The 25,288-nt window shown below is 37.1% G+C and overlaps 3 protein-coding genes and 1 pseudogene across 6 annotated transcripts; 2 read left to right on the top strand and 2 right to left on the bottom strand.

The window, feature by feature from the left end:
* Positions 1-4,804: 4,804 nt before the first annotated feature.
* On the bottom strand, positions 4,805-11,858 carry LOC107037164 (neprilysin-2). Of its 4 annotated transcripts, XM_015255560.1 has the most exons (8): positions 11,655-11,858; positions 10,677-10,772; positions 9,349-9,594; positions 8,711-8,922; positions 8,305-8,475; positions 7,506-8,253; positions 6,899-7,149; positions 4,805-6,417 (listed from the first exon to the last, which is right to left on the bottom strand). In XM_015255560.1, exons 1-8 carry the CDS (start codon positions 11,728-11,730, stop codon positions 6,079-6,081), a joined length of 2,139 nt encoding a protein of 712 aa, XP_015111046.1. In that variant the 5' UTR covers positions 11,731-11,858; the 3' UTR covers positions 4,805-6,078. The 4 variants fall into 4 exon arrangements, with proteins under 4 accessions (XP_015111046.1, XP_015111045.1, XP_015111047.1 ...); XM_015255559.1 differs by having other exon boundaries at positions 7,506-8,475; XM_015255561.1 differs by lacking the exon at positions 8,305-8,475.
* A 1,403-nt stretch (positions 11,859-13,261) lies between these two features.
* On the bottom strand, positions 13,262-13,815 carry LOC107037193 (annotated as a pseudogene).
* Positions 13,816-13,989: 174 nt separating this feature from the next.
* On the top strand, positions 13,990-17,091 carry LOC107037145 (protein SMG9). Its single transcript, XM_015255534.1, is given in 6 exon segments — positions 13,990-14,088; positions 14,851-14,972; positions 15,047-15,214; positions 15,216-15,344; positions 15,414-15,646; positions 15,989-17,091. Coding segments are annotated over 5 exon segments (657 nt in total). The 3' UTR covers positions 15,553-15,646; positions 15,989-17,091.
* A 4,081-nt stretch (positions 17,092-21,172) lies between these two features.
* Positions 21,173-24,522, top strand: LOC107037179. Its single transcript, XM_015255582.1, has 4 exons — positions 21,173-21,354; positions 21,452-21,513; positions 23,971-24,085; positions 24,198-24,522. Exons 1-4 carry the CDS (start codon positions 21,320-21,322, stop codon positions 24,259-24,261), a joined length of 276 nt encoding a protein of 91 aa, XP_015111068.1. The 5' UTR covers positions 21,173-21,319; the 3' UTR covers positions 24,262-24,522.
* Positions 24,523-25,288: the final 766 nt, after the last annotated feature.

Genomic DNA, 25,288 nt, shown 5'->3' with positions numbered 1-25,288 from the left:
AGCTAATGAATAACAGAATGTGGTATTAAAAAAGCTATCCATCTGTTCCCCATATGCCCTAGATATTGATGCTTATCGAAAGAATGATTTTTGCGTAAAGTATGAGACGATAAACTAGTGTTAGTCGTTGAGGTAAGTTGATCGAACGGAGGTTCCGACAGACTGGTTGAAAGGGAAATTATCTCAAATAAATGATTGATTACGTTCCCTACCACAATACTTTATCGATAACATAATCAAATGATCAGCAATAGACTAAAAAATACAAAAAAAAGGAGACGATAGAACGAATTCAACAGATATGTAAATATTTTCTTAACCGAATATATAGCATGTTCAATCAATAGGTAACGTTTTCGTTAGAGCCATTGCACGAATTGAAAATCGTTTTTAATGATTAATCTGTCGCCGGTAGATAAGTATGTTATGCGAATATTTATTAGCGCAGCGTATGCATGACAATTAATATTCCAGCGATACATTTTAGACGGGCTCCTCGAGGATGAATTTTTATAATGAGTATTAGTAAATTATATTTATCATCAGCAAAGGTAACCCTTCTCCTTCTTTCAGATATCGTTGATGCCTTCTGAATTCTATGATCATAGTTTCTATTTTTGAGGCTATTATAATAACTACACCTACGTACACAATAAATTCGATTATTCTTTCGGCATTTACACGCGAACGTCGATTCGTTCGAAAATGAATGCCGATATTGTTTTATCTAGTGCAGAGGTGTTACCGACCGTTAATATTATCACCCGTAGATAATGAAGAAATTCCCGAGTGCAGAATGACAAAAATAAAAATTCAGAGGGTTTTAGAAAAATGCTTTCAAAATCAAGTCTGTAATATGTAAGATGAAAATAATGGAGGTGTAACAAAAAGTTGATCGATACAGAACAGCAGTATAAATATAGAGGCAGATAAATTTTATTATTGAGACGATGGAGAAAGGCATTAAAAACTAGGAGTTCTTCCTGGTCACAAAGATCCTTGAATTTTATTATTATGCAGTCACGATCTCATCCTTTATCGTTGCTTTTTCTTTTCGGTCTAGTCGCACAAACTCCTGATAGGTTGATTTATGACGTCTCTTCAGTAATTTTTGCCACAAAACGACAATAAGGTGCTAGCACACTGTATATGTGATATAATAATCAAGAATGGTAAAAAGAAAATTAAAAATAAACTCTGAGTAGTTTTATCGTTTCGTTCGTTCTTAATTAATCATCCAAATTTCTGCTTATACATGGGCTTTATGAACGGTATTTTGTCCCGTACCCCTCACCCTGTTGACAATGTGCTAGCGAACAAAGGAAGCTATAATTATCTACAGGGTGTCCCAAAATAGACATCAAGACGAATATTTGACCATAAGAGGACATCAAGACGAATATTTTGAAAAAAAGTGGAATTGGTTGCGAAGTTTTAAATATATTTAACACAATAGATTTTCAGAAAAAGTTGAATATCCCCGAAACTACTGTTGCGATTGAGCCCATCTTCAGTACGAACCTTTGTTATCAAAGGAAGAAGATTCTGTCCAAATTTTAAGTTGAGATCTCGATTTTCGCACACGTCAGCGCGCGTACAAGGATTTAAATGAAAAAACAGAAAGGGGGAAATATCTCAAAAACTTTGTATGGACGGGTATATATTAAAAATCGATGAAAAAAAGAAGTACCATGGGCGTAATGAAGAAGCTCGGGAACAATGGGAGCACACGTTCGGGAATGTTTATCATTCATTCTGTTTCATAGTGCATCAAATAGCGTAGAGGAAAAAAAATCAATATGAGGTATAAAAATTTTTTATTTTGTTCTCGCTTAAAATCGGGGTTGAAGGATGCTAATTATTAAAATTCATAGTGGCTGTAGTGATCACGCGGGGAGTGTGTGACTCCGGCGGTCATCCAAGCTAAGCAGCGTTCAGTCTGCCCAGTACTTGGATGGGTGTCCGCTTGGGCACACCTAACCGCGTGGGACTACAGTCGCTAAGCACGAATGTAGAGAACTACTGTGCCCATTGAGTCAGTGTGACCAATAGACACAGTGGAATCCCTGCATTATCGGCCGGCTGCACGACTGAGGTTTTTCATGGTTTCCCTGGCAGTCCAATCCCGAATGGGGTGCAGTTGGGGATAAAGTAAGTCGGCCCATGGTAACGCAGATAGGGAAGGGAACAAAATGTAAAAACCCGAGAGGGGGGTATACATATGGAACCAAAATATATATATTATTCTTAGTTTTGAGGCTTTCGCGGCCATTATTAATGACTTGGTTGGCTTCCGGATGGATGCCGCGTTGAGTTTCAGCATTGCGCTGACGTTTCGCAAACATTGCAGTCTGCATCTTCAGGGCTATGAGCTCCGATTCTGAGCTCCGATGTGTGGGGGCAGTCCTTATATACCTTCCCTTGTGGTGGTGGGGGAAGGGGAAGGGGAGGGGGGAGCGCCAACTTACCAGCTGGCCAAGTTTCTCACGAAACCACTCCAAAAGTTGACTGGCCTGAACGGTTCATACATTCAGAACTCACTAGATTTCGTCAACAAACTTAGAAATCTTCGGACTTCTCCAGATGATATCTTAGTTAGTTTCGATGTAGAATCACTCTTCACTAACGTCCCAATCTCAAAAACCTTGGAAATCATCAAGAATTCCAATAACATTTATTCCCAATTCCTTCCCTTAATTGAGCACTGCCTGACTTCTACATACTTTCAGTTCGAAGGAGAATTCTATGAGCAAAAATCAGGAGCAGCAATGGGTTCTCCCATCTCCCCGATTATTGCAAATATATTCATGGAACACTTTGAGAACGAAGTATTGAAGTCAGCACCTCAGAAACCTTCTGTGTGGTTCAGATATGTGGACGATACCTTTGTCATCTGGCCACATGGAAAGACTGGTCTAACCCAATTCCTGGAGTTCTTGAACAATCAGCACACGAGCATCAAGTTCACCATGGAAATTGAGCAGGACAGATGTCTTCCTTTTCTGGATGTTCTGGTTCGGCGCAACGAGGATGGCACTCTGGGCCACCAAGTATATCGCAAGCCAACACACACAGGCAGGTATCTCAATGCTACCTCCCATCACCACCCCTCCCAGAAACACTCCGTTATCAGCTCTCTCATGTATAGAGCACTTACAATTTCTCAACCCTCAAACGTTGACAGTGAAGTTGAACATCTTGAGACAGCTCTGACCACGAATGGGTATAACATCCAACAAATTCGAAAGGTCAAGCAAAAGCTACAGAGCAAGCTCTCATCTCTCCAAGAGGAGACTGTTCCTGAGGAAAACCAGGAAAGACCTAAAATGGCCCTCCTCCCCTATCTGAGAGGCACAACAGAACGCATCAGCAGAGTACTCGGTAAACATAACATCCGAACGATCTTCCAACCCCCAAAGAAGATCGGACAGATGCTGCCGAGCGCGAAGGATCCAAGACCAGCCTTGAGTACACCAGGAGTGTACGAGATCCCTTGCTCATGCGGGAAAGTGTACATTGGAGAAACCGGGAGGAAGATCAGTACACGGATCAAAGAACACCAGCGGTGCTCCAAATACGGTCACTTAGAACAGTCTGCCCTGGCTGAACATTGGATGGATACTGGACATACTATCTACTACGACCAAGCCAAAATGCTGGCCAAGTCTCAAGGGTATTTCGAAAGGAAATACCGAGAGGGTTTGGAGATCCATAAAAACCCTAACAACCTCAACAGGGACAGAGGATATCAAGTGAACCCCATTTGGAAAACCGTCCTCCCGGTTTTTTAATTGACCAGCTGATCAATTAAAAACATATGATTGGCTGACCCCCCCCCCTTCCCCTTCTCCCACCACCACAAGGGAAGGTATATAAGGACTGCCCCCACACATCGGAGCTCAGAATCGGAGCTCATAGCCCTGAAGATGCAGACTGCAATGTTTGCGAAACGTCGGCGCAATGCTGAAACTCAACGCGGCATCCATCCGGAAGCCAACCAAGTTATATATATTATTAAAATTCATTTTTTAATCAATGAGAAAAATTGCTTGAGGAGTGAAGCTCATATTAAAAAGCGGCACATTGCCGATGGCGCGTAGTTTGTAAGTGAACGAATAATTTTTTAATATTTTCCGGTCGATTATGTGCCTAAATGAAATTTGGAGATTGGGTAACTTTTTTTCTTCATCATTCGGATCACTCTATCAATATCTGTGAAACTAGTCGGCCTAGGGGAAAATGTCGAGAGGATTTATTGTAGGAAATTTCTACGATCCACAAAGAAATTCTTTTGACATCTCATTCTCAATCGACTAGTGTCAGATGAAATTGTGAAATAGGGTGACCAGGCCAATTGCTGGACGATTAAAGGAAATTCGAGTTTCATGGTAGGATCTAAAATAAAAGAATCATCTAAATGGGGATTATATGATGGCTTCCATACCTTCAAGAATGTTTTAATTAGCCGAAAAAAATTGTTTAAAGCGAAAATAACAAACCAAAGAATAATTAAATTGAGAAATAGTTGAATGTAGCCGAAACCCCCAATTTCTGGACGACTGGATCATATTTTTTTTAATTTATTAAATTTTTATCAATAGAAGAAAATAATTGATCACATGATTATACACAAGTGATATTATGGAGAGGTGAAATAATCAATACAATTTTCATTTCATTTGTGGAATATTCAATGCAAGTTGAAATCGTCCAGAAACTAACCCCTGTCCGGAAATATGACCTGTTTACCCTACCTGGCAGATATAACTTTAGCTAACTGGGGGATTCAGAATTATTTCATAAATACTTATGAAATTTTTAGATTTATTGAGTAAAGTGAAAAGACAGTTTTTGGTCAGAAAATGTAAAAAAAAATTTTTTGACACTTTTCTCAACATTATTGAGCATCCAGATAATATTACAACTAACGATTCAGTTTTTTAAATTTTTGTTAATTATGTAATTATCTCGGTGATGAGTGGGTCAAAATTTAGATTGATTACTTACGTTCTGCAGAGCGTAATTATTGTGATTATGTGTCGACTCGATTTAATGACTCAATTGAATGAAAAAGTCGATGGCTTTTCCACTGAGAACTGCAGCTTTCCTCCTAATTTCACTTAGAAATCCCCCCAATAATTGTATAATTTCTTCTCGTGCTCCCCTATTTTTTCAATAATTACCCTTGATTTTTCGAGATTCGTAATCCGCATACCTAATTTAATCGATTTATCATTTTTAAAATCGATTTTCGTCTGAGGAGGTCTTTCTTAACATTTACCTATTAATTGTTGGTCATTGGATTATCATTTTATCAATTTGAATGGTTTTCTTTTTTACTCCCATGACGTATACGTTTTTGAGAAAAGCATCACTTCATTTTCCGACGCTTCGAAATGAGGCAACTCAATCAGAAATGCGTTGGAAATGTGAATATTTGAGCTAAAGATAAATAAAAAGAACTTACGAAGGCTTTTACAAAGCCTGATTCATCAATTCAATATATTTTAATAAATTTTCATGGAATAGTTGAACTGAAAGATAGTTCCCACTAATTTTTTAAAGGTACTTCCATAGTAATTATAGGAGAATAGAAGGAAATGGGCTACAGAGCTGAAATTTCGAGAATGAATTATTTCAGTAATTTGGAAATTTGTCCCGAAAGGCCCAACACGATTGTCCATATCGGTTTGTGTGGAGGAAAGAATTGAAATTGTCATTTGTATATAGCCGTATGAGACACTTCAACAAGGAATGACGAGCATGGACAATGGATTGAGAATCCAAATACTTGACTCATCGTATCGTACATGTTTCCTAAATACATTACTGCAATTTCATTTTTCATGACCACAGGAATCATGAGTTATTATTAAAAATAGGAGAAGAAAATGAAGTTAAAGTGTACAATCTTCATCCCCACTCCCATGTTTTTTGGGCTTACTGCGGAAGTTCCTTAACGAATTTCAAGCCGAAAAATCGACTTGAATCATTCAATTATGTAGAAATGACGATGCAGGGCAAATGCAGTAGAGCGATAAGGATTTCTAGTGTGCCCCTACGGATTTGATTGAAAAATCACCACATAGAACATTTTTTCTTTGGATTCATTCTGGATCCTACGGGACATTTAAAATCTTCAGCGAATTCTGGCATATTGGACAGCACTCCCAATATACGGAATTCTTCAGGAATGTGGGGGTCAACTTTAACTAACTGCTTAAGATATTCAATTCCGTGCTTCTCGCACCAAGTGCTAGCCGCACTTATCCAGATCATTTGTCTTGGGGTGTAGGGAAGTCTGGGGAGCATTGGCTCTCGGCCATTACGGGCTGACCAATCCTTGTAAGTTAAGTAGGCTAGCTTCATTCCTCCGTTGTCTGCAATGTTCTCTCCTTGAGTATTTATTCCATTCAACTGCAAATTGAAAATGAGAAAAAACGTGAATAAATATCCCTCTGTTACACTCTTAGAAAATTACTCTTGAAATTTCAAGTGAAAACGCTTGAAATTTTCAACAACGACAAAGTTACATGAAATTTCTGTAGAATTCTCCATTGACGAATCAGTTAATTTCTTGAATATTCAAGTAGCTCTCGGTTTTCAGGTCCATAGGGCACTGAAAAACCTTGAAAATTTTGAAAAGTTAGACAAAAACTTCTCTGAATTTTTAATCTACTGAATATTGAATTGTATGCGATGTTCAATTTTCACAATGAGTTTGGAAATTCAAGCTTTCATTGAAAAATCAATGATCGTTTAACATGAAAAACACAATTTTCTTGAATTTTTAAGACGAATGAGAAATTTAGTGAACGTTTTCATTTGAAATTGAATTCAAACTCACAACATTGAAAATTCAGATGACGCTGTCAATTTGCCGGATTCTTTTACTTACGTTCAACCCAACTTCTTCGACTGAGTAATTTCCATATTGATCGATAAAACATTGTGCCTTAGCGAGGTATTTTTCTTTAGTGGAAGGCGCCCACCAGTCGACAAGATTTCCTTCTTTATCGAACTGTCGTCCCATATCATCAAATGCATGGGTCATCTCGTGACCAATGAGAAAGCCAATGGCACCATAGTTCACATACCTTGGACGATCGTTGTTGAAGAAAGCACCCTGGAGAATACCAGCCGGAAGGTCTGAAAATATTTAAAATAAACATCGGTCAAAAGTCGTATTACACCGGGAAGTTAAAAGCAACTTTGCTTCCGCTCTAAGAATTATTTATATTTTCTTCGAATCGTTCAGAAGGCAATAAATATTACACTAAAGAAAAGTTTCTCGTCGAGGGTTTCACATGTCACAAAAACTATTGGTTTTGAGTGTTGACGTATGAACGAGAGTTTTAACATATTGAATTCAAATTTTGACATAAGCTTTGTGACATGTACGTTTTTAAAAGAATCTAAAATTGAAATTAATAGACAATTCTAGTGCATTCGTTGAAAAGTTTATGTTTATTCCCAATCATATCAGCTTGAAATCAATTACTCACATATACTATTTCTATCCGGACTATAGAAAGCATTAACAGTGGTCGGGTTTGCTTCTGTCCTCCAATCGCTCTTATTAACCGGTTTCCTCAATTTACTGAATGAATACTTAGTTTTGAATAACGTAAGATTCAGAATATTCTGGAGGTAATTCTCATCGCTGAGCTCCAAATCGTGATAGAACTCTTCGAGTTTTCTCTCATCGAGAAGCACATCAGGATAGGCAATATGGCTGGTCATGGAAGTAGCCTTCTCCAGCGCACTCTTCCTCGTTTCGTCGTCCATCCAGTCAAGATTCTGCAGGATTTGATTAAACTGCTTCCGCATGTCATCAACCATCTCAATGGTATTCTTTTTAGCATCCTTATTGAAGTACTTCCGAACGTACTGAACATCGACGCTTCTGGAGAGATGTTTTAAGACGATATTAACGCACTCTTTCCATCTGGATTCCCTTTGTGTCTCACTGGCGGGAATCAAATATTTGAGTGATGCTGTTACCGCCCTCCACATCATGTAGTTGGCTTGAATTCGTTTAGGAATTTCATTCATGAGTTTCTCGAGATTTGTGATAAAGCTGGGGACTACGACGATAACGATTTCGCTGTCGTCCACTCGGATGGAGGGTGGAAGCAGGCGGTTGAAGTACTCCTTCCAGGGGATGCTGGGGTACGTCTGGGAGAGCTGGGCGATTGTCATAGGATTGTAGAGAAGCGTCAAATTACGCCGTTTCTCTTCGGGTAGAGAAATCTGGAAAAGCGAATTATGGAGACTACAGAAGTAATTTAAAAAAAGACTTACGTTAGCTAATTCCATTTCAAATTTGAGAGACTGGAGCAGTTCCTTCTCAGCGAATTCTTCTTTGGCACCAAGTACCACTGCTACATTCACCATGTAACTGTAATACTCTATTGTTTTGTTTAAATCTTCGGTTAAGTATTCACGTGATAGCTTCAGGGATGCTTGATCCAACTGAAAATTAATTTTTTTTAAATCAGAATTTGGTTTGTCATGGCTCAAAGGACAAATCTGATCAAAACCTAGTTTAAAAAAAAATTATTGAAATTCCCCTGGATTTGTATTGTAAATCTATACCTAATTCTTGTATTTTTTTCACGCGGGTTTTATGAACAAATTCCCTCCATCTCATCTAACTGTTGAAATGATCTTTCTGTTTTTCGTTCCTATATTAACAATAATTACATACATAAAGAACATGCTTCGTAGTATTCTTGAAGTCCACTTCGATACTAATTTTGAAGAAGTAATTGACAAAATATCCCAGGTCGCTGAGATTGTAAACCGATTGAGTCCAGTTAAAAGTCTCTTCGTTCCACTGGTCTCCCTCTAGAACCGGCCATCCTCCAAGTTTCTGCAAGATACTGAGAAGTGGCTTGAAATCTTGAGCTTCAATTGCAGCTGAAAATCATCACAGATATATCAGTTTCCTTGTAATAGTGGAAGATTTAACAAAATGTCTTAACGTCCATTTTTTACGAGGAAAGGTACTAGTAAACTAACCTTTGAAATAATAATTATTAATGAGTGAAATAAATTATCTGAGAAATCTGGAGGAGTTTTATGGTTGCTTTTACTATTTAGCTCATTATTAACACTCCGTTGGTCGCACTATGAGCGCCGCACCGCACTTTTTCCAATTTTTTAAATTACTGCAGTAAAGCCTGCAGAAAAAATTTGAAAAATTTCTCCTACGATTACTTATTACTCAAATAATTAAATTTTCAATTAGACAACTCAATCGATTTGCCCTGTTATGTTTTACCAAATATGCTTTTGAAATATCAAAAATTATTTGTCTGATTTATCTGGATATGGCTTTCGCACTTTCATTCATGCAGGATTTGTACAACTTCTTTGCAAGTTTGTATGCTTTAGGTTCCATGGGGAGACTCGGCTCCTCGAGGACTAGCCGCAACTGCTTCTGAATTTCTATCTCGATTTCTTCGAAGGCACCCATCGTTCTTCTATCAGGTGGGATGAGTGTATTGTTCAGATAGTTACCGCAGGCGAACCTGTAAAAGTTGTCGCAAGGTTTCACTTTTCTGTCCATTTTTGTGATGATCATGGAAGCTGCAAAATAAGGAAAAATCCATAGCATCAGAATATAGTCGGATCTCCTGGAACAGAATTGTCGAGAATGCAGAAATCTACAGAAATTTGTCATCAGAAGAATCAGACGAGAATTACATGGGAGTAGTATGGTTTGTACAATAAAAACTTTTACATTAGATGTAAAATACGCGTTATTTTTTCATGTTAAAACCTTCTTGATTTCTTGAACTTTTTGGTTCTGTATGGGTGATGACGTTGTCTGCCACTGACTTCACAGCGGGGACGTTTTTGCAGAGATGGAAAAACATATATTGTCTCGTCAACAGAGACACTCTCATCATTCAGTTGAGAATAGAATTCCTCGATTGGAGCAGGCAATTGAGGGGCATTGAGTTTCTCGCAAGGGTCAACGTACTCATGTGGAAAAACTCCCTTTCTTGTTGAAAGATGGAATTTCTCTACAGTACTTTTGAGTTATAAATTATCTTGATCACTGAGATAAGGTGCCAGTTTTTCCAAACCACTAATACGTGTTTAGTAGTATGGTAAAGGCGCTTCTTATCGTCAATTTCCCCTCATACAGTAATTTTCTCGTTATCAAGCAGAATAAAAAATAATTGTCGATTGTCCCACGATGACAGCGAATACCATAATTCTATTTATTTAACTGTTGATGTGGGGAATAATCCGCAGAATACCCCTCGAATTTCAAAATGAATCGAAGTATTTTCCTCAAACTTGCCTGCATACGAAAACGAATGCGTCAATTTTCTCAGGAAAAATCCCCTTTAACCTGCGAAACTGGACATCTTCGTTTGTATGCAACAAAGTTATCGAGAAATACCCGATAATTGTGAAGCTTTTCAAGGTATAACCGAAACTTCTACTTGAATCATACCGAAGGATTGGCTTAAATCAAGCCGGAAAATCTGCTTGAATCAAGACAAACCCGACTTGAAGCAGACCAATGTGGCGATATTTGTATCTCTCCTTGTGAGAGTTGATTGATGTCGTCGATAAAGTCGCGAAATTGAATGTGAATTTCCCCGTTTCAATCTTGGAAATTCTACTGGATTGACTACATTCATCAATGAACTTACCCGTATCATTACAAACTTTAGTCGTGCAGACCCTATGAGGTTCTTCGGTAAATGGCGGGAGTGACTTGGCAGGTTGAATTGTAGGGAGTGCTTCAGCTGCGAAAAATTTGAAATAAAACTTGAATTAGTATATTGTGCACCAAGAAAATCGAAAAGTCGATGTCAATAATTATTCGCCTGATTTTGATGGAAGTTTTTTTCGCACCATCGTTCATACAGACCAATTTCGTGTTCGTTTGAGCGAATGAATGAATATTTGTTGTAACTGAAGGTTCAAATGAAGACTAAAACGGGGAAGGGTTAAACAGAAGAGGCAAAACGGATGAGTGTAATCCTTTAATAATTTCATTTTTTTCTTCATCCGCGAATATTTGTTATGAATATATTTTCATATAAATCTCGCCTGTTAATCCTCGATTATCGATCTAACAAAAATATGGAACTCATTATGAATAATTGGTGCTTTTTGTTTTTTTTTCTTAAAAACAATCCACCAAGAATAAAGCTTAAGAACAGGAGTTTCTAAAATCTAGAAACTAGTTTCTAAAGCTAATCCACTTTCTTTATCTATATCGATATGTCCTATTTCTATTAAAAATATTTTTTTTAATTGGCACCCTGTGAAACAGCGCGAAATACTTCATCTATAGTGGCAGAAACATGAACATAAGTAATTGGAAAGGGGGTGCCCTAAGGGCCACTTGTCGCAAATTGCGGACACTTTGTTATTTAATTTTGAATGTTTGTAATTGGACGATCACAACCTTTTTTTCTGACTGGAGGAATAGAAAATTCTCTATGCTCTAATGATTACTCTTCTTTGTTTACTCTTCCTCGGTAAATTTTTGAATCTATTCATAAAGAACAAGATAGTGGGAGTTACTAAAACATTGACGATGTGCATTCTTGTCTATTTTTACAATCATTCTTCATTTGAAATATCAACTTATATAAGGTAGAAAGCATTGAAGATCTTACCATTGGCCCCTTCATCGTTGCAGACGTTTAGGGTTAATGAGCAAAAAATAAATCCGATGATACCGATGCGTACCATAATTTTAAATCAATCAATCAATAATTTTTAATCATTAATGAATTCAATTTTAATTATAGTTAGTTTGAGCCAAAATTTGTTAAATAGACTGAGTCACTATAACTGCATTAAAGAGTGTTTACAACGATCTGTGGACTGAGTACGAATACTGCAAACGTTCATGAAAATTTAACGCTGTATATACTCAAGAAAAGCGCATTCTGTTTGCAACGATAACAATGTGATAGTGTAATAGAGATTAAACACGGATCTGTTGTTTTGGAATCCCTGATCCGATCAGAGTACGTGCTGCTCTGCTCTTTTGTCATTTCTGCAGCCGTCAGGATAACAAATATTGTTCTTAACACAGCCCAAAAAAAAATATTTTAGCTCTCATATAATTGCAAAAGTTTTTTTGGCCTAATGACGAAATGTACTACTTTGAATTCCAAGTTTCGTATATTTCGAATGATTTGCCTGCCTAGGATTTCAACGATTTGGCATAATTTCATGTGATTTCTTATCCGATTTTAGTCCGGAGTCCCGATAAATACTAAAAATATTGCTCGTTAATTGATAATTGATTCTCGAACATTGGAGATTTCAAAAATTTTGTAATTGTTAATGACGTCACAATAGTAGTCGAACGCTGGACCAATTACAGAATGTCGGCGGGAAGAAATAAAAAAATCATTTTTTCAACGTCTCGGGAAAATTTAAAATCGATATATCTTCTCCAATAATGAAAGAATACCCATCGATCCGATTTCTATCCTTGTCTTTCGATAGAATGAATTGAATAACGGAGAAAAATTAAGAATTAAAATTCGAATACCACAAACGAATTGTCATGAATTCAGAAATTTGTTTTTCGTATCAATTTAATGCTTAGTATCAATGCTTTATACAGTAGAGGCTTCGTTTAAGATACCCCTGTATACGATACCTCACGCTCCGAGCGCTCGAGACCTACCCCCACTCTTGGCACTTTTATCCTCTCTCGAATGTTTGTTCCGTGGGCTTCATATAAGATACCTATGGCCCCGGTGATTTTTCAACGGCAAGAGAGTAGTTATAAGGATCAAACGGTGTTAAGGGTCAAACGGGAGGGGCGAACGAAGTGATCGTGAGGGTCTAATTACCTTAAGGGGGGGTCACACCACTTTTTTCAAGTAATGGAAAGATACATCTATTTTTTTTTCACTTTTCCCATCGAAAAAAAACCAACAATCCCCCAACATCAGCTGCCATTCTATCACGTGGGCTTATGTTTAGAGAGAAAAGGGAACGCAGGCGATGAAAATTCAAAACATTAAACACATATAAATTGATTAGTTATCGATATTCATTCAGTAAAAATGAAAATTTCATTGAATTCGAGCGCAACGAGCGAGGTATCTTATTTGAAACCCGCTGATTCCTATTCTTCTCCTCTCTATGGGCGCGCGTAGTGGGGGCACAGGGGCTCCCGGAATTCCACTCTCTTACTGTCCCTAAGGTATCTTATACGAAGCCTCTACTGTATTGATTAGTTCAATGCTTTAGTATCAATTCAATGCTCTTTATTAATTACTCTCTCCCTCAAATACAATCGTGTACAAACATCAGTAATAGGTACATCAGAGACTGGTGGAATGCCTCCAGGTATGTGCTCACTCTGTACGAGAGAGTACTGATCCTTTATAGTTCTAATGTCATCGATATCCGGGGTCATTAGCATGTTGATGCCGGGGTAAATGATGAAGGCGAAAATTGCTATTGCAGTCAGTGCCCAGATGGGAATAGCCACTGCCCAGTATTTTAGTGGCCAATATGTTAGGCCCAGTTTCTCGTGGAGGAAATTCTCGGCGACCACTACCCACACTAGGTACAGGAAGAATAACATGTTCGAGCCGATGTACAATGCATAGCCGTAGACAGAACGAGGTCTGTAGGGTGCTGGTGTGTGCTCAGACATCCTTTGATGTCTCATGAACTCGATAATTAATTATTGTCGGGCATTTCATCAATTGTTATTCATTATTCATCAGTGGTAGTGGCTGTAGACGGGCTCTGGAGGTCCGAATTCACTCATCGTCTGAGTTACCAGCGTTAAACTGTCGAAGAATGACGCGAGACCTACTCGGACTTTTCGTGCCTCTTCTCCGGTGAATTTTCTGTAACAATTGATGGCATACTCAACATCGATACGGTATTGTCTCGACAAAGCGATTTATTACAGACAATGGAGTCTATTTACATGAAATACATATTGAATTCTACTAATGGATTGAATGAATAATGAGTGGAATTGGATCAAATCTACTGTTCCACCTTCAGTTGGCGGTTGTAAAAACAAACAAACACATTGTCAGAAGACTGTGTTGTAGGAGTTGTGAGGTAAAGCAAAAAGGGGTAAAATGGACACGTCGATTTCTTCCTCAATTTTTTATGTCTCAACAATATTATTGAATTTCTGAACACTAGTTCCGACTGTAATTTTGAAATTGAAAAAAAAATCGTTTTTGACTTTTGTTGTGGGGGGCGGTAAACCAATTTTTTTTGCTCATTTATCCTCCCCTCTCCCCATTAGTTTATCATTTCCTTGGTGAGTAGAAAAGTAGACATCTTACGGATTTCGCTAATGGACAAAAGGTCAGTTGTGTAGGGCGTGAAATGATGGTTTTTTGTAGTTACATGACTCTGTTACTAAGCTGTCGATATGGAGAGAAAACAATAACTTTGATTTTCATCTCGAGTAATGAATGATTATTCAATTATTGAAAAACCTGAACTCAGAAACAAAATCAATGATTTAACGGAATTTCTTATTCATGTACTCTTGATACGAAGAGAGCTCTTCAGGGCTTTGAGCTCGAAGATTTTTGCCTTGTGCATAAAATGCACGATCCAGTCAATAGCGCCACGATTCACTTAACTTTAACCGAGATCTAACCGTGGTTTCCTAATCCAAACACTGGCCCTCAGCACTAAAGCGCCAATTGTTCGTGAACGCGCGCAACCGCGCGCGTTGTAGATCTGAGAATATTATTATAGGAGTGTGAGAATATTATGGGAGAGAAGAAATATCGATGTGTATTTTAATGAATAAAGAGCAGAAAATTGTGTTAAAATTAAGAATTGAAGTGTGTTAAAATTAAGAGGTTTTTATTATTAATACTGCAGTGCCATTTCGATCAACAGGATTTTCTGGTTGTGGGGGTCGCAGGGGGCCAAGGAGTTGGAAAATCAACTATTTTATCTTTGCTGACGTCTAATTATGGGTAAGATTATCTAACGTGTAAATAATCATCCAGAATGTATGGGAATTATGTGAATGTGATATTTTTTCTTGCAGATCTGACATCTTTGCAGCGCAAAGTCAGTCTCACCATGAAAGTGGCTCGAATTGCATCTCTGGAATAGATTTTTACGTGACTAAAAATCGAGTCATATATTTAGACACTCAGCCCATTCTCTCTTGTGCTGTCATGGATGCAACTGCTTCTTCTTTCGAGCAGAAGAAAAACTACTGATTTCGGTAGTACTGAGTACAACCTGGAACTTCAGTCTCTTCAATTCATGGCATTTTTGTACTCTGTGTGCCATGTCATTATTTTTGTACAAGATTGGTTCGTGGACCCAAATTTAGTGAGGTAAATGCCTTGAATTTTATCATAATTTCAATTTTTTTATTGAAAATTGAGGAAAATTTTGTGGAATAGATTTCTCCAGACTGCCGAGATGCTGAAGCTCCGGTCAACGTCGAATGTAGACCAGGATTACGTTGAATATTATCCGCATATTTTATTTTTTCATAATAAGGCAGAGTTATGTGATTTCCAGCCTAAAGAAGAGAGATGAAGTATATGTACCCAAGAAGGTAAAAATTCTGATGCCAGAACAGGTGGCCGAATCCTTGTCAACAGCACCTGATTATGATCATCTCCTCACAAAGGTAATTATCCTCAATAAATCTGTAGCGAAGTAGTCAATGAGGTTGAGTTGATTTCAATTCTCGATTATTTGTCGATCAATATCTCCAAAACTGAGGGGAATAATAAAATTGTTATGGATACCTTTTTTGCCCATAAAATCAGGATCTACAAAAAAGGTTCTAACAAGAATTTCGCTATTTCACTTAGTTTCCGAGATATTGATCGATAAATAACCGAAAAACAAAATCAACATAACCTCCTTGACCACTTCGCTACAGAAATGCATATAGGGGAACCAATGCGATTAAGCTGTCGTGTTGAATTTGAAATAAATAATCATGACGGTCTTCATTTTATTTCAGGTTATTGTGGTTATTGGACTGTTAGGCACCCTCAGGAAGCAAGATCTCTGGAATTTGGAGGATAAAGATGTTCAGGACGATCCACAAAAACGTGAATTGTTATTTTCCTTGGAGACAACTAAAAATTGTCAACCCAAGGATTTTCTTGTGGATGCTGAGTATTCCCTACTGGTAAAGAAATATATGACATTACAAGGGTGAAACATCACAACGCCCAACTTTTTCATTCCGTAGTATCACAAAGGGAAATTTTCAAATTAGAACGTTGGTGAACACAGATTTGCTCACATGCCTTGAGAAATCGCCAAATATCTAGAGTTGCATACACTCTCTGATTACACAGGACATTGCTTCCGCCGTTCTTCAGCCTCAATGTTGGCTGATGCAGGTGCAAGTATGACTTTAATTCAACTTGCAGGAGGGTGGCAGTCACCTGCAGTTGCTCGAGGATACATACAGAAATCCAAGAGAACCAAGAGAATAATCAGTCAAAAGATAAGAGAGTCTTCAATTTCGATAATGCCTCGGCATTTTTGCAGCCGCAGATCGACCCTGGATCACAAATTCAGCAGCATTAATTCCACAATAACCTCCCATGTAAAACACAAAACATCAGGAACGAGACAATCACGAGAGAGTCCATAAACGAAATGACTCAAAATAAAGAAAATTAATTGCCTAATCTTCAACATTTCATTTTTGAATTATAATGAGAATACACCAGCAGTCCAAATTCTTCAGAATTACACATCAAGAATTGGAGAGAAAATTAACAACAATTTCCCGTTGAAAACATCCAACTCGAGAAGCGAGACAATCAGAGGCGAGTTTAATGACGATATAACTAACAACAACAATGATAATTATAATACAACGATCAATGAGCAGAATACGCAAGCAATAATTACCAAAGACATTCAAGGTATTACGATCAATAATTATGGGACAGTGTATATTTACAATCATAGAGGAAAATAATAAATATGATGACTGAACAAACAAACATTGCCAAAAAACATCGAGCTTTTCAAAAGATATAATCGATGTTTTATTCAAGTTTCCTAAAGACTTTAACTGTAAGAAACAAACATGAGAGTTCTTATTCATAGAAGAACAAAACAGAAATGTATACTTATGTAGAACTTCATTAAATATAATTTCAGTGCATTTTTGTTCTTCTATTATCTTCTGAACATTGTATTGAGGAAAAAATTCAAGCGCCCCACGTCCGGAAAAATAGTATGTAAGCCACGCCGAGAAAAGTGCCGTTTTAAGGGACGACGTGTTAGCACGTCACATCACGCCGTCCCTTAACGGCACTTTTCTCAGCTAGGCGCACAATATATACTATTTAATAATTAGCATCCTTCAACCACGATTTTAAGCGAGAACAAAATAAAAAAAATTTATACCTCATATTAATTTTTTTTCCTCTACGCTATTTGATGCACTATGAAACAGAATGAATCATAAACATTCCCGAACGTGTGCCCCTATTGTTCCCGAGCTTCTTCATTACGCCCATGGTACTTCTTTTTTTCATCGATTTTTAATATATACCCGTCTATACAAAGTTTTTGAGATATTTCCCCCTTTCTGTATTTTCATTTAAATCCTTGTACGCGCGCTAATGTGTGCAAAAATCGAGATATCAATTTAAAATTTGGACAAAGGTTCGTATGGAAGATGGGCTCGATCGCAACAGTAGTTTCGGGGATATTCAACTTTTTCTGAAAATCTATTGCGTTNTCATATTGTCGCCAGTATATTCAACTTTTTCTGAAAATCTATTGTGTTGAATATATTTGAAACTTCGCAACCAATTCCACTTTTTTTTCAAAATATTCGTCTTGATGTCCTCTTATGGTCAAATATTCGTCTTGATGTCTATTTTGGGACACCCTGTAGATAATTATAGCTTCCTTTGTTCGCTAGCACATTGTCAACAGGGCCAGGGGTACGGGACAAAATACCGTTCATAAAGCCCATGTATAACACGGTCCAACAAATTTGGGACGTATCAAGGGCCAAGAATGAAACCTGCACCCCTAGATAGCTTTTTTAATTCCGATTCCAACCGCGCAAACCGGGAGGCGCTACCTCGTCGGGGTCGGGAGCAAAAAAATCCCAAATTGGCGAAAAATGTGGAAATTGAGAATTTTCAAAAAAAAATTACGGATGAAAAATCCTACCAATTTCAATGAAAAAAAAACTACAAATGCTTCAAAGATTAGTCCCTTTGATGATTCAGTTCTTTTTGATATAATTCGAGAAACTTCTACTAGAAAAAATATAAAATTTAACACAATTTTTTATTTTATTGACGGAGGAGAAGCGGCGTGAACTTGGCGGCTGATATGTCATTAAATTCAAACCTATCATACCACGTGTCTCAATAAACCTTGTGGAAACAAATCTAATTGATGGGAATTTCTGCTTATGAATGTTTAAATGATGTTCAACAGAATAAACGGTGGGTCTCTCTCAGTACTTATTATTAATTATTATTAATTATTATTGTTCCGAATTTTTCAATTCTCCTGGCGAAAATCGTTCAATAGAGAAAACAGCCAAGAGGGAAGAATTTTGACGTTTCGTTCGCTAGATAAACTTGTGACTTGTGAAATTAATTCACTAGTAACGATATGTATACAGAAAGTCCTGGAGAGATGTTTATTGATGATAACTGCCAAAGAAACACTGTATTTTCCATGACCAGAATGAATATTTTCCTAGTACTGAGAGAGACCCACCGTTTATTCTGCTGAACATCATTTAAACATTCATAAGCAGAAATTTCCATCAATTAGATTTGTTTCCACAAGGTTATTTTGAGACATGTGGTATGATAGGTTTGAATTTAATGACATATCAGCCACCAAGTTCACACCGCTTCTCCTCCGTCAATAAAATCAAAAATTGTGTTAAATTTTATATTCTTTCTCTCAGAAGTTTATCGAATTATATAAAAATGAACTGAATCATCAAAGGGACCAATCTTTGAAGCATTTGCAGTTTTTTTTTTCATTGAAATTGGTAGGATTTTTCATCCATAATTTTCTTTGAAAATTCTCAATTTCTACATTTTTTACCAATTTGGGATTTTTTTCCTCCCGACCCCGACGAGGTGGCACCTTCCGGTTTGCGCGGTTGGAATCGGAATTGAAAAATAAGCTATCTATTAGGGGTGCAGGTTTTATTCTTGGCCCTTGACACGTCCCAAATTTGTTGGACCGTGTAAGCAGAAATTTGGATGATTAATTAAAAACGAACGAAACGATAAAACTACTCAGAGTTTTTTTACAATTTTCTTTTTACCATTCTTGATTATTATATCACATATACAGTGTGCTAGCACTTTGTCGTTTTGTGGCAAAAATTACGGAAGAGACGCCATAAATCAACCTATCAGGAGTTTGTGCAACTAGACCGAAAAGAAAAAGCAACGATAAAGGATGAGATTGTGACTGCATAATAATAAAATTCAAGAATCTTTGTGACCATAAAGAACTCCTAGTTTTTAACGCATTTCTGCATCGTCTCAATAATAAAATTTATCTGCCGCTATATTTATACTGCTGTTCTGTATCGATCAACTTTTTGTTACACCTCTATTATTTTTATCTTACATATTACAGACTTGATTTTGAAAGCATTTTTCTAAAACCCTCTGAATTTCTATTTTTGTCATTCTGCACTCGGGAATTTCTTCATTATCTACGGGTGATAATATTAACGGTCGGTAACACCTCTGCACGAGATAAAACAATATCGGCATTCATTTTCGGACGAATCGACGTTCGTCTGTAAATGGCGAAAGAATAATCGAATTTATTGTGTACGTAGGTGTAGTTATTATAATAGCCTCAAATATAGAAACTATGATCATAGGATTCAGAAGGCATCAACGATATCTGAAAGAAGGAGAAGGGTTACCTTTGCTGATGATAAATATAATTTACTAATACTCATTATAAAAATTCATTCTCGAGGAACCCGTCTAAAATGTATCGCTGGAATATTAATTGTCATGCATACGCTGCGCTAATAAATATTCGCATAACATACTTATCTACCGGCGACAGATTAATCATTAAAAACGATTTTCAATTCGTGCAATGGCTCTAACGAAAACGTTACCTATTGATTGAACATGCTATATATTCGGTTAAGAAAATATTTACATATCTGTTGAATTCGTTCTAACGTCCAATCAAAGCAAGGCGTCTCCTTTTTTTTCTATTTTCTAGTCTATTGCTGACGATTTGATTACGTTATTGATAATAGTACTGTGGTTGGTAACGTAATCCATCATTTATTTGACATAATTTCCCTTTCAACCAGTCTGTCGGAACCTCCGTTCGATCAACTTACCTCAACGAATAACACTAGTTTATCGTCTCATACTTTACGCAAAAAGCATTCTTTCGATAAGCATCAATATCTAGTGCATATGGGGAACAGATAATGGATGGCTTTTTTAATACCACATTCTGTTATTCATTAGCTTTAACGTGCAGATGTCAATGGTTGAATTATATTTATTTCAGCAGGGGGAACAATTGAGAATTAGCAAATTGAAACATTTTTATTTTCATCCCGAGTGCTCTCCAAAATATGAGCAATTCTTTCTTAATTTCAACCTGACCTAAAAATATTTCGAATAAAATTATTCAAACGATTTATGAATGTCGGTCAATTATTTGGCACGCTCCGCGTGCCTAAAAGTCCACTTTTCGTCACAGCGTGATGAAAACAGTTGATCAAAACAGCTTGTGATAGAAGGTTTGAGGTAACTTGTCCACGTGATCAAATTTGTGATCATTTGTCCCATAATCAACTGTACCCGTGATAAGAAGGGGTGATACCCCGTGTCACTGTCTGTTTCTAGTTGTAATAAGAACTAGATAATAGATTTTAGAGGAGATTGCGGGAAAATGAATTGTCTTTGATTGGCCGAATGAAATTCAATCAGCTTGACTCTATTTTCGATATTTCTTTATCTTTCAAAATGAAAATTAGTTGTTCATATTCGTATTGTTTGTTCAGAACACATCGGACATCGAAGAGTATGAGTACTGAAAAATCTTAGTTATTATTCAAATCAGCGATACATTTGCCGCCATTCCAAAGGAAGTAGAACAACAACCAATGGGAAGCCAAGAAATTCCAGGGTAAATCGACTACACGATTATGTACCGTCAAATTCAGTGTTGATAAAATTTTTTCGCAAAAGGAGTCGAAAAAACTCAGTAACAATAGTCAAATTACGATACAGAGGTCTTAAAAAATTGCACTGCTAGTGTTGTTGATTGTTAATCTCAGTTAGATATGGAGAGAAACATCGAGCGAACTCTGGAGGAGGCGTAAGTATGATTCTTTCAGGTTAACTGATGATAATTGTTAGATTCATTTTACTGATGATAATGAACAATCTAATTAATAACGTTACCTTGGTCACAGGAAAAATGTACCTGGGGTCACCGGTTGTATTTTGACTGACAAAGCTGGTCTTTGTCTCGCAAGTGAGTATTGTTATGACAATCTCATTGATAGTTTGTTACTCCTACAACTTTGACTCTGTTACTTCCACTCAAAAATCTCTGACCGTCAAATCTGTGATAAAATCTGTTACTCCACAACTCCAATCCTATTAGTGTTAACCTGTTGTTGTTACTATTAATCTATTACTATTATTGTTGTTACTCTTAATCTGTTACTATTATTCTGCTAATCTATTACTCCCAATCTGTTATTATTACTCTATTAATCTGTTACTGTTACGAGTTCTCGTGGAGAACTACGGAGCCTCAGTTTTTTGCACGTAGGCCCACAGTTTCCGTGAAAATCGTGAAAATTCAAAGTTTTCCCTTCCAATCTTGCATTGCCCCAACACGACCATTGACCTGGAACCTTAGGTATTGTAAGTGATCGAATTTGAATTATTATTATTTCATTTTTGGTGCTCCTCGGTATTCCTCTTCGGGGCGATTTCCCCCGATGTTCCTCTGGACGTCCTCTTGCCCGCCCGTCCCGATGTCCACTCACTGTGGAGACTAGTGATCAACTGCGTATCATGCACTACATTAGGATCCTCTTGATGCGACCCCAAGAGATTTTACTCAGGGTCTCCTGTTCTTTCCTCAGGTCCTCTCCAAACAGATTCACAAATAAATTTTCTCATTCCGGCCGTAAGCTTGAGGGAAATATCCGATGAATTTTGAAGGTCGAGCGATATTCGGAGGACAATTTCCTCGATTCTGATTTTGGCCGAACAGACTGCGATGTTCGGGATTACGTGACCCTTTTCACCAAAATATCTGTCAAAAGAAGAAAAACACTTGATAGGCTACTGTAGAATTATCAATTTGATAATTCACCCGTAGCCCGGCGAATGATCAAATTAAAATTGCACACTCTGATTGGTTGAAATTGGAATTGAGGAAATTGTCACTTGTAATACCACAAGAGCTTCAAAATTGTCGGGTATTTTCCGATAGGTTCATTGCAAACAAACGAAGGAGTCAAGTTTTTCAGGTTAAAAAATCACGAGTGATTTTTCCTACAAAACTTGACGACTTCGTTTGTATGCAGGGAACCTTGAGAAAAATACCCGATTTATTTTGAAGCTCGTGTGGTATTCGGGGGATTATTTTTCCAATCCAAATGTCGGGCAATATAATTGAACCAGGAGACGAAACTCACTATTGAGAAACGAAAATTGTGTAATTAACACTCATTTTGAATAAAAATCCTCGGATTACCACAATTGAATTCAATCTGTCAGTTTGACGAGGGGTCAATTCAACTGCATGATGTTTTGATTTTTATATAGCAACTACCAGAGAAAATTATCAAAAAATTATCAGTTGAAAACCCTGTAGCTTGTACCACGTGATGTCGAATGAGCCAATTATATTGCCCGATATTTGGGTTGGAAAAATAGTCACTGAAATTCTGATTTGGATGTACTTCACAGCGTCGAATATTGCGCTCTGATTGATGAATCCAAAGAGCGAAAAATCCGATGGTCAGCTTCAAAATGGTCGGGTATTTCCTGATAGCTTCGTTCCAAACAAATAAGAGTCTCAAGTTTCGCAGGTTAAAAAATTTCGAGCGCTTGCGCGAGGGAACCAGCGAACTTGACACCCTCGTTTGTATGGACAGAAGCTGAAGAAAATACCCGATTTATTTTGAAGCTCAAGTGGTATTCGGCAGACTATTTCCTTCTTCTCAATTTCGGCAACAAATTGTTTGCGAATATTTCCTTAGTTGCCATGGGTAACGGGGTATAACAGAATATTATCGAAATAATACCACGTTACTCTCTCAAAAGCAACAATTCTATTGGTCGAGATTCTGAAGGAGGAAATAGTCAGTAGGAATACCACCAGACCTCCAAAATTATCGGATATTTCCCGATTGTTTTGTTCCGTAGCAACGAGAGAGACAAGTTTTGCAGATTTAAATTTTTGTGCAAAACTTATCCCGATCGTTGATACGCAGGAAAACATGAGGGAAATGTTCGATTAATTTTGGAGGTCGGGTGGTATTTGACGGATTATTTTTGGTAATCAGATCCTTTCCAAACCGACTCATTTTGACTTTCTTCATGACTTTCTTTCACTCCACAGAGTAATATTTGGCAGTTATTTGGTTAGAGAAACAATTGCAGAGCTAGAGGGAAATGATCAAAAGCTACAGGGAAATTATCAAAAGCTGGGGGGAAATAACCGCTGTAATTGTAATTGGGAAGTACTTCATGTTTTTGAATATTGAACGCTGATTGGCCCAGGGAAGGCCAGATCCGATTACCAAAAAAAAATCACTAGAATTTCCAATTCAAGGTGCAAGATTTCTATTGCATTTTTTGATATGTGAAATATTTACAGCAAATGAAAACTTTCCGAAATTTTGTAGTAGAATAATCCAGAATAATAATCAAGATAATCTGAAGGAATCATTTCTTACCATGTTTTTAGCTGCTGGAAATATTTCCGGTGATAGTGCTGGCCTGATAGCAGCTATTGCTAGTCAAGCAGCTAAATTGGAGCCTGGACTAGAAGCTCCAATTATTTGCCTGCAAAATAACTCGAGGTATGGATTTTTTTATACTGTCTGCCGTACACGAAAGATCATTTTTTTATTACTCAATGGAATAATCACATGTACTGTAGTTGAATTATTGCATTCGAATTTTTTTTGGCAGGCAATGTCTGATTCAGCGTCAAGGTCCAGTAGTTGGTGCCATTTTCAAGGACACGTCCCAATGAAAATCAGTGTATCTTCTCGAATTATCCAATTTTACGATGGATTTTTGATTCGTTTGTCTTCATTTTTCAATTGGATACGAGAAATAGATAGACTTGTAACTATGATGATTTGAAAAGAACTGAGAAACGTGGGTGATATATCTTATGAGCGAAGTTTCTATATCTGTATATATGTTGAATAACGCTACGAATATAAGTGCTATTGAAAACTTCTTTAATTAAGTGTAAGGATATAATAAAAATTTATTGGTTTTATTTTTATCCATCGATTTTTCACAAGTATTTACGTATTTTTCTAGTATGTAATTGTCGAAATAATAGCGTTACTGTTTCTAAAAATTTTTCCCGCGTTTGATCACTAGGACTAGTCCGAGGGGCTATTCACAGGCGTAATCATGGTGTCACTCGCTGATGTAATCAATTGTAATCCCAGTGAAATCAATGTAATCATTGTAATCACATGATTACCGTATTTATAATCAAGTTTTGGTAATCATATGGTAATAATTTGTAATCACTGTAATAATTTGTAATCAGTGTAATCTTTCGTAGTTGCTCCTAGTGAAACCGTGAATTTTGTTTTTGAATTTTCCAGCGCGTCATTTCTACCAACGGTAAGTCTCAGAGATTCCTGGATCAATTTTTCTTGGAATCCCAGTTGTTTATGGTTCAGAAACTTGCATAGCCAATGCGTTTTGCACAGAGCATTTGTCGGTAGAAAATTGATTCAACAGAGTTAAAATTTCTTATTCTGGAGAACCAACGACTGAATTATCTCTGAATTATCTGCTAGTAAGTTTCATTCTCCATCAATGGTAGATATTCAGTAAATTTATTCTGCTGATAGCACTTATCAATGCCCAAATTTTTAGATGGAGTGATGGAGACTGCATTCCTCTGTTTTAATCTCCGCCCCTCCTTCCTCATTTCTTTGCAGGTTCTAATAATTAATTATTCCATCAATTCATATTTAATAAGAGGCCATTTTTTGTGATTTCAATGATTACAGATGTTTGGTAATCACAGA

The sequence above is a fragment of the Diachasma alloeum genome, unplaced genomic scaffold (genome assembly GCF_001412515.2).
Source record: "Diachasma alloeum isolate Michigan unplaced genomic scaffold, Dall2.0 Dall_scaffold_00214, whole genome shotgun sequence".
Taxonomy (NCBI): domain Eukaryota; kingdom Metazoa; phylum Arthropoda; class Insecta; order Hymenoptera; family Braconidae; genus Diachasma; species Diachasma alloeum.
The sequence above is the reverse complement of the archived record's forward strand: the minus strand, read 5'-3'. Positions and strand labels throughout refer to the sequence as shown.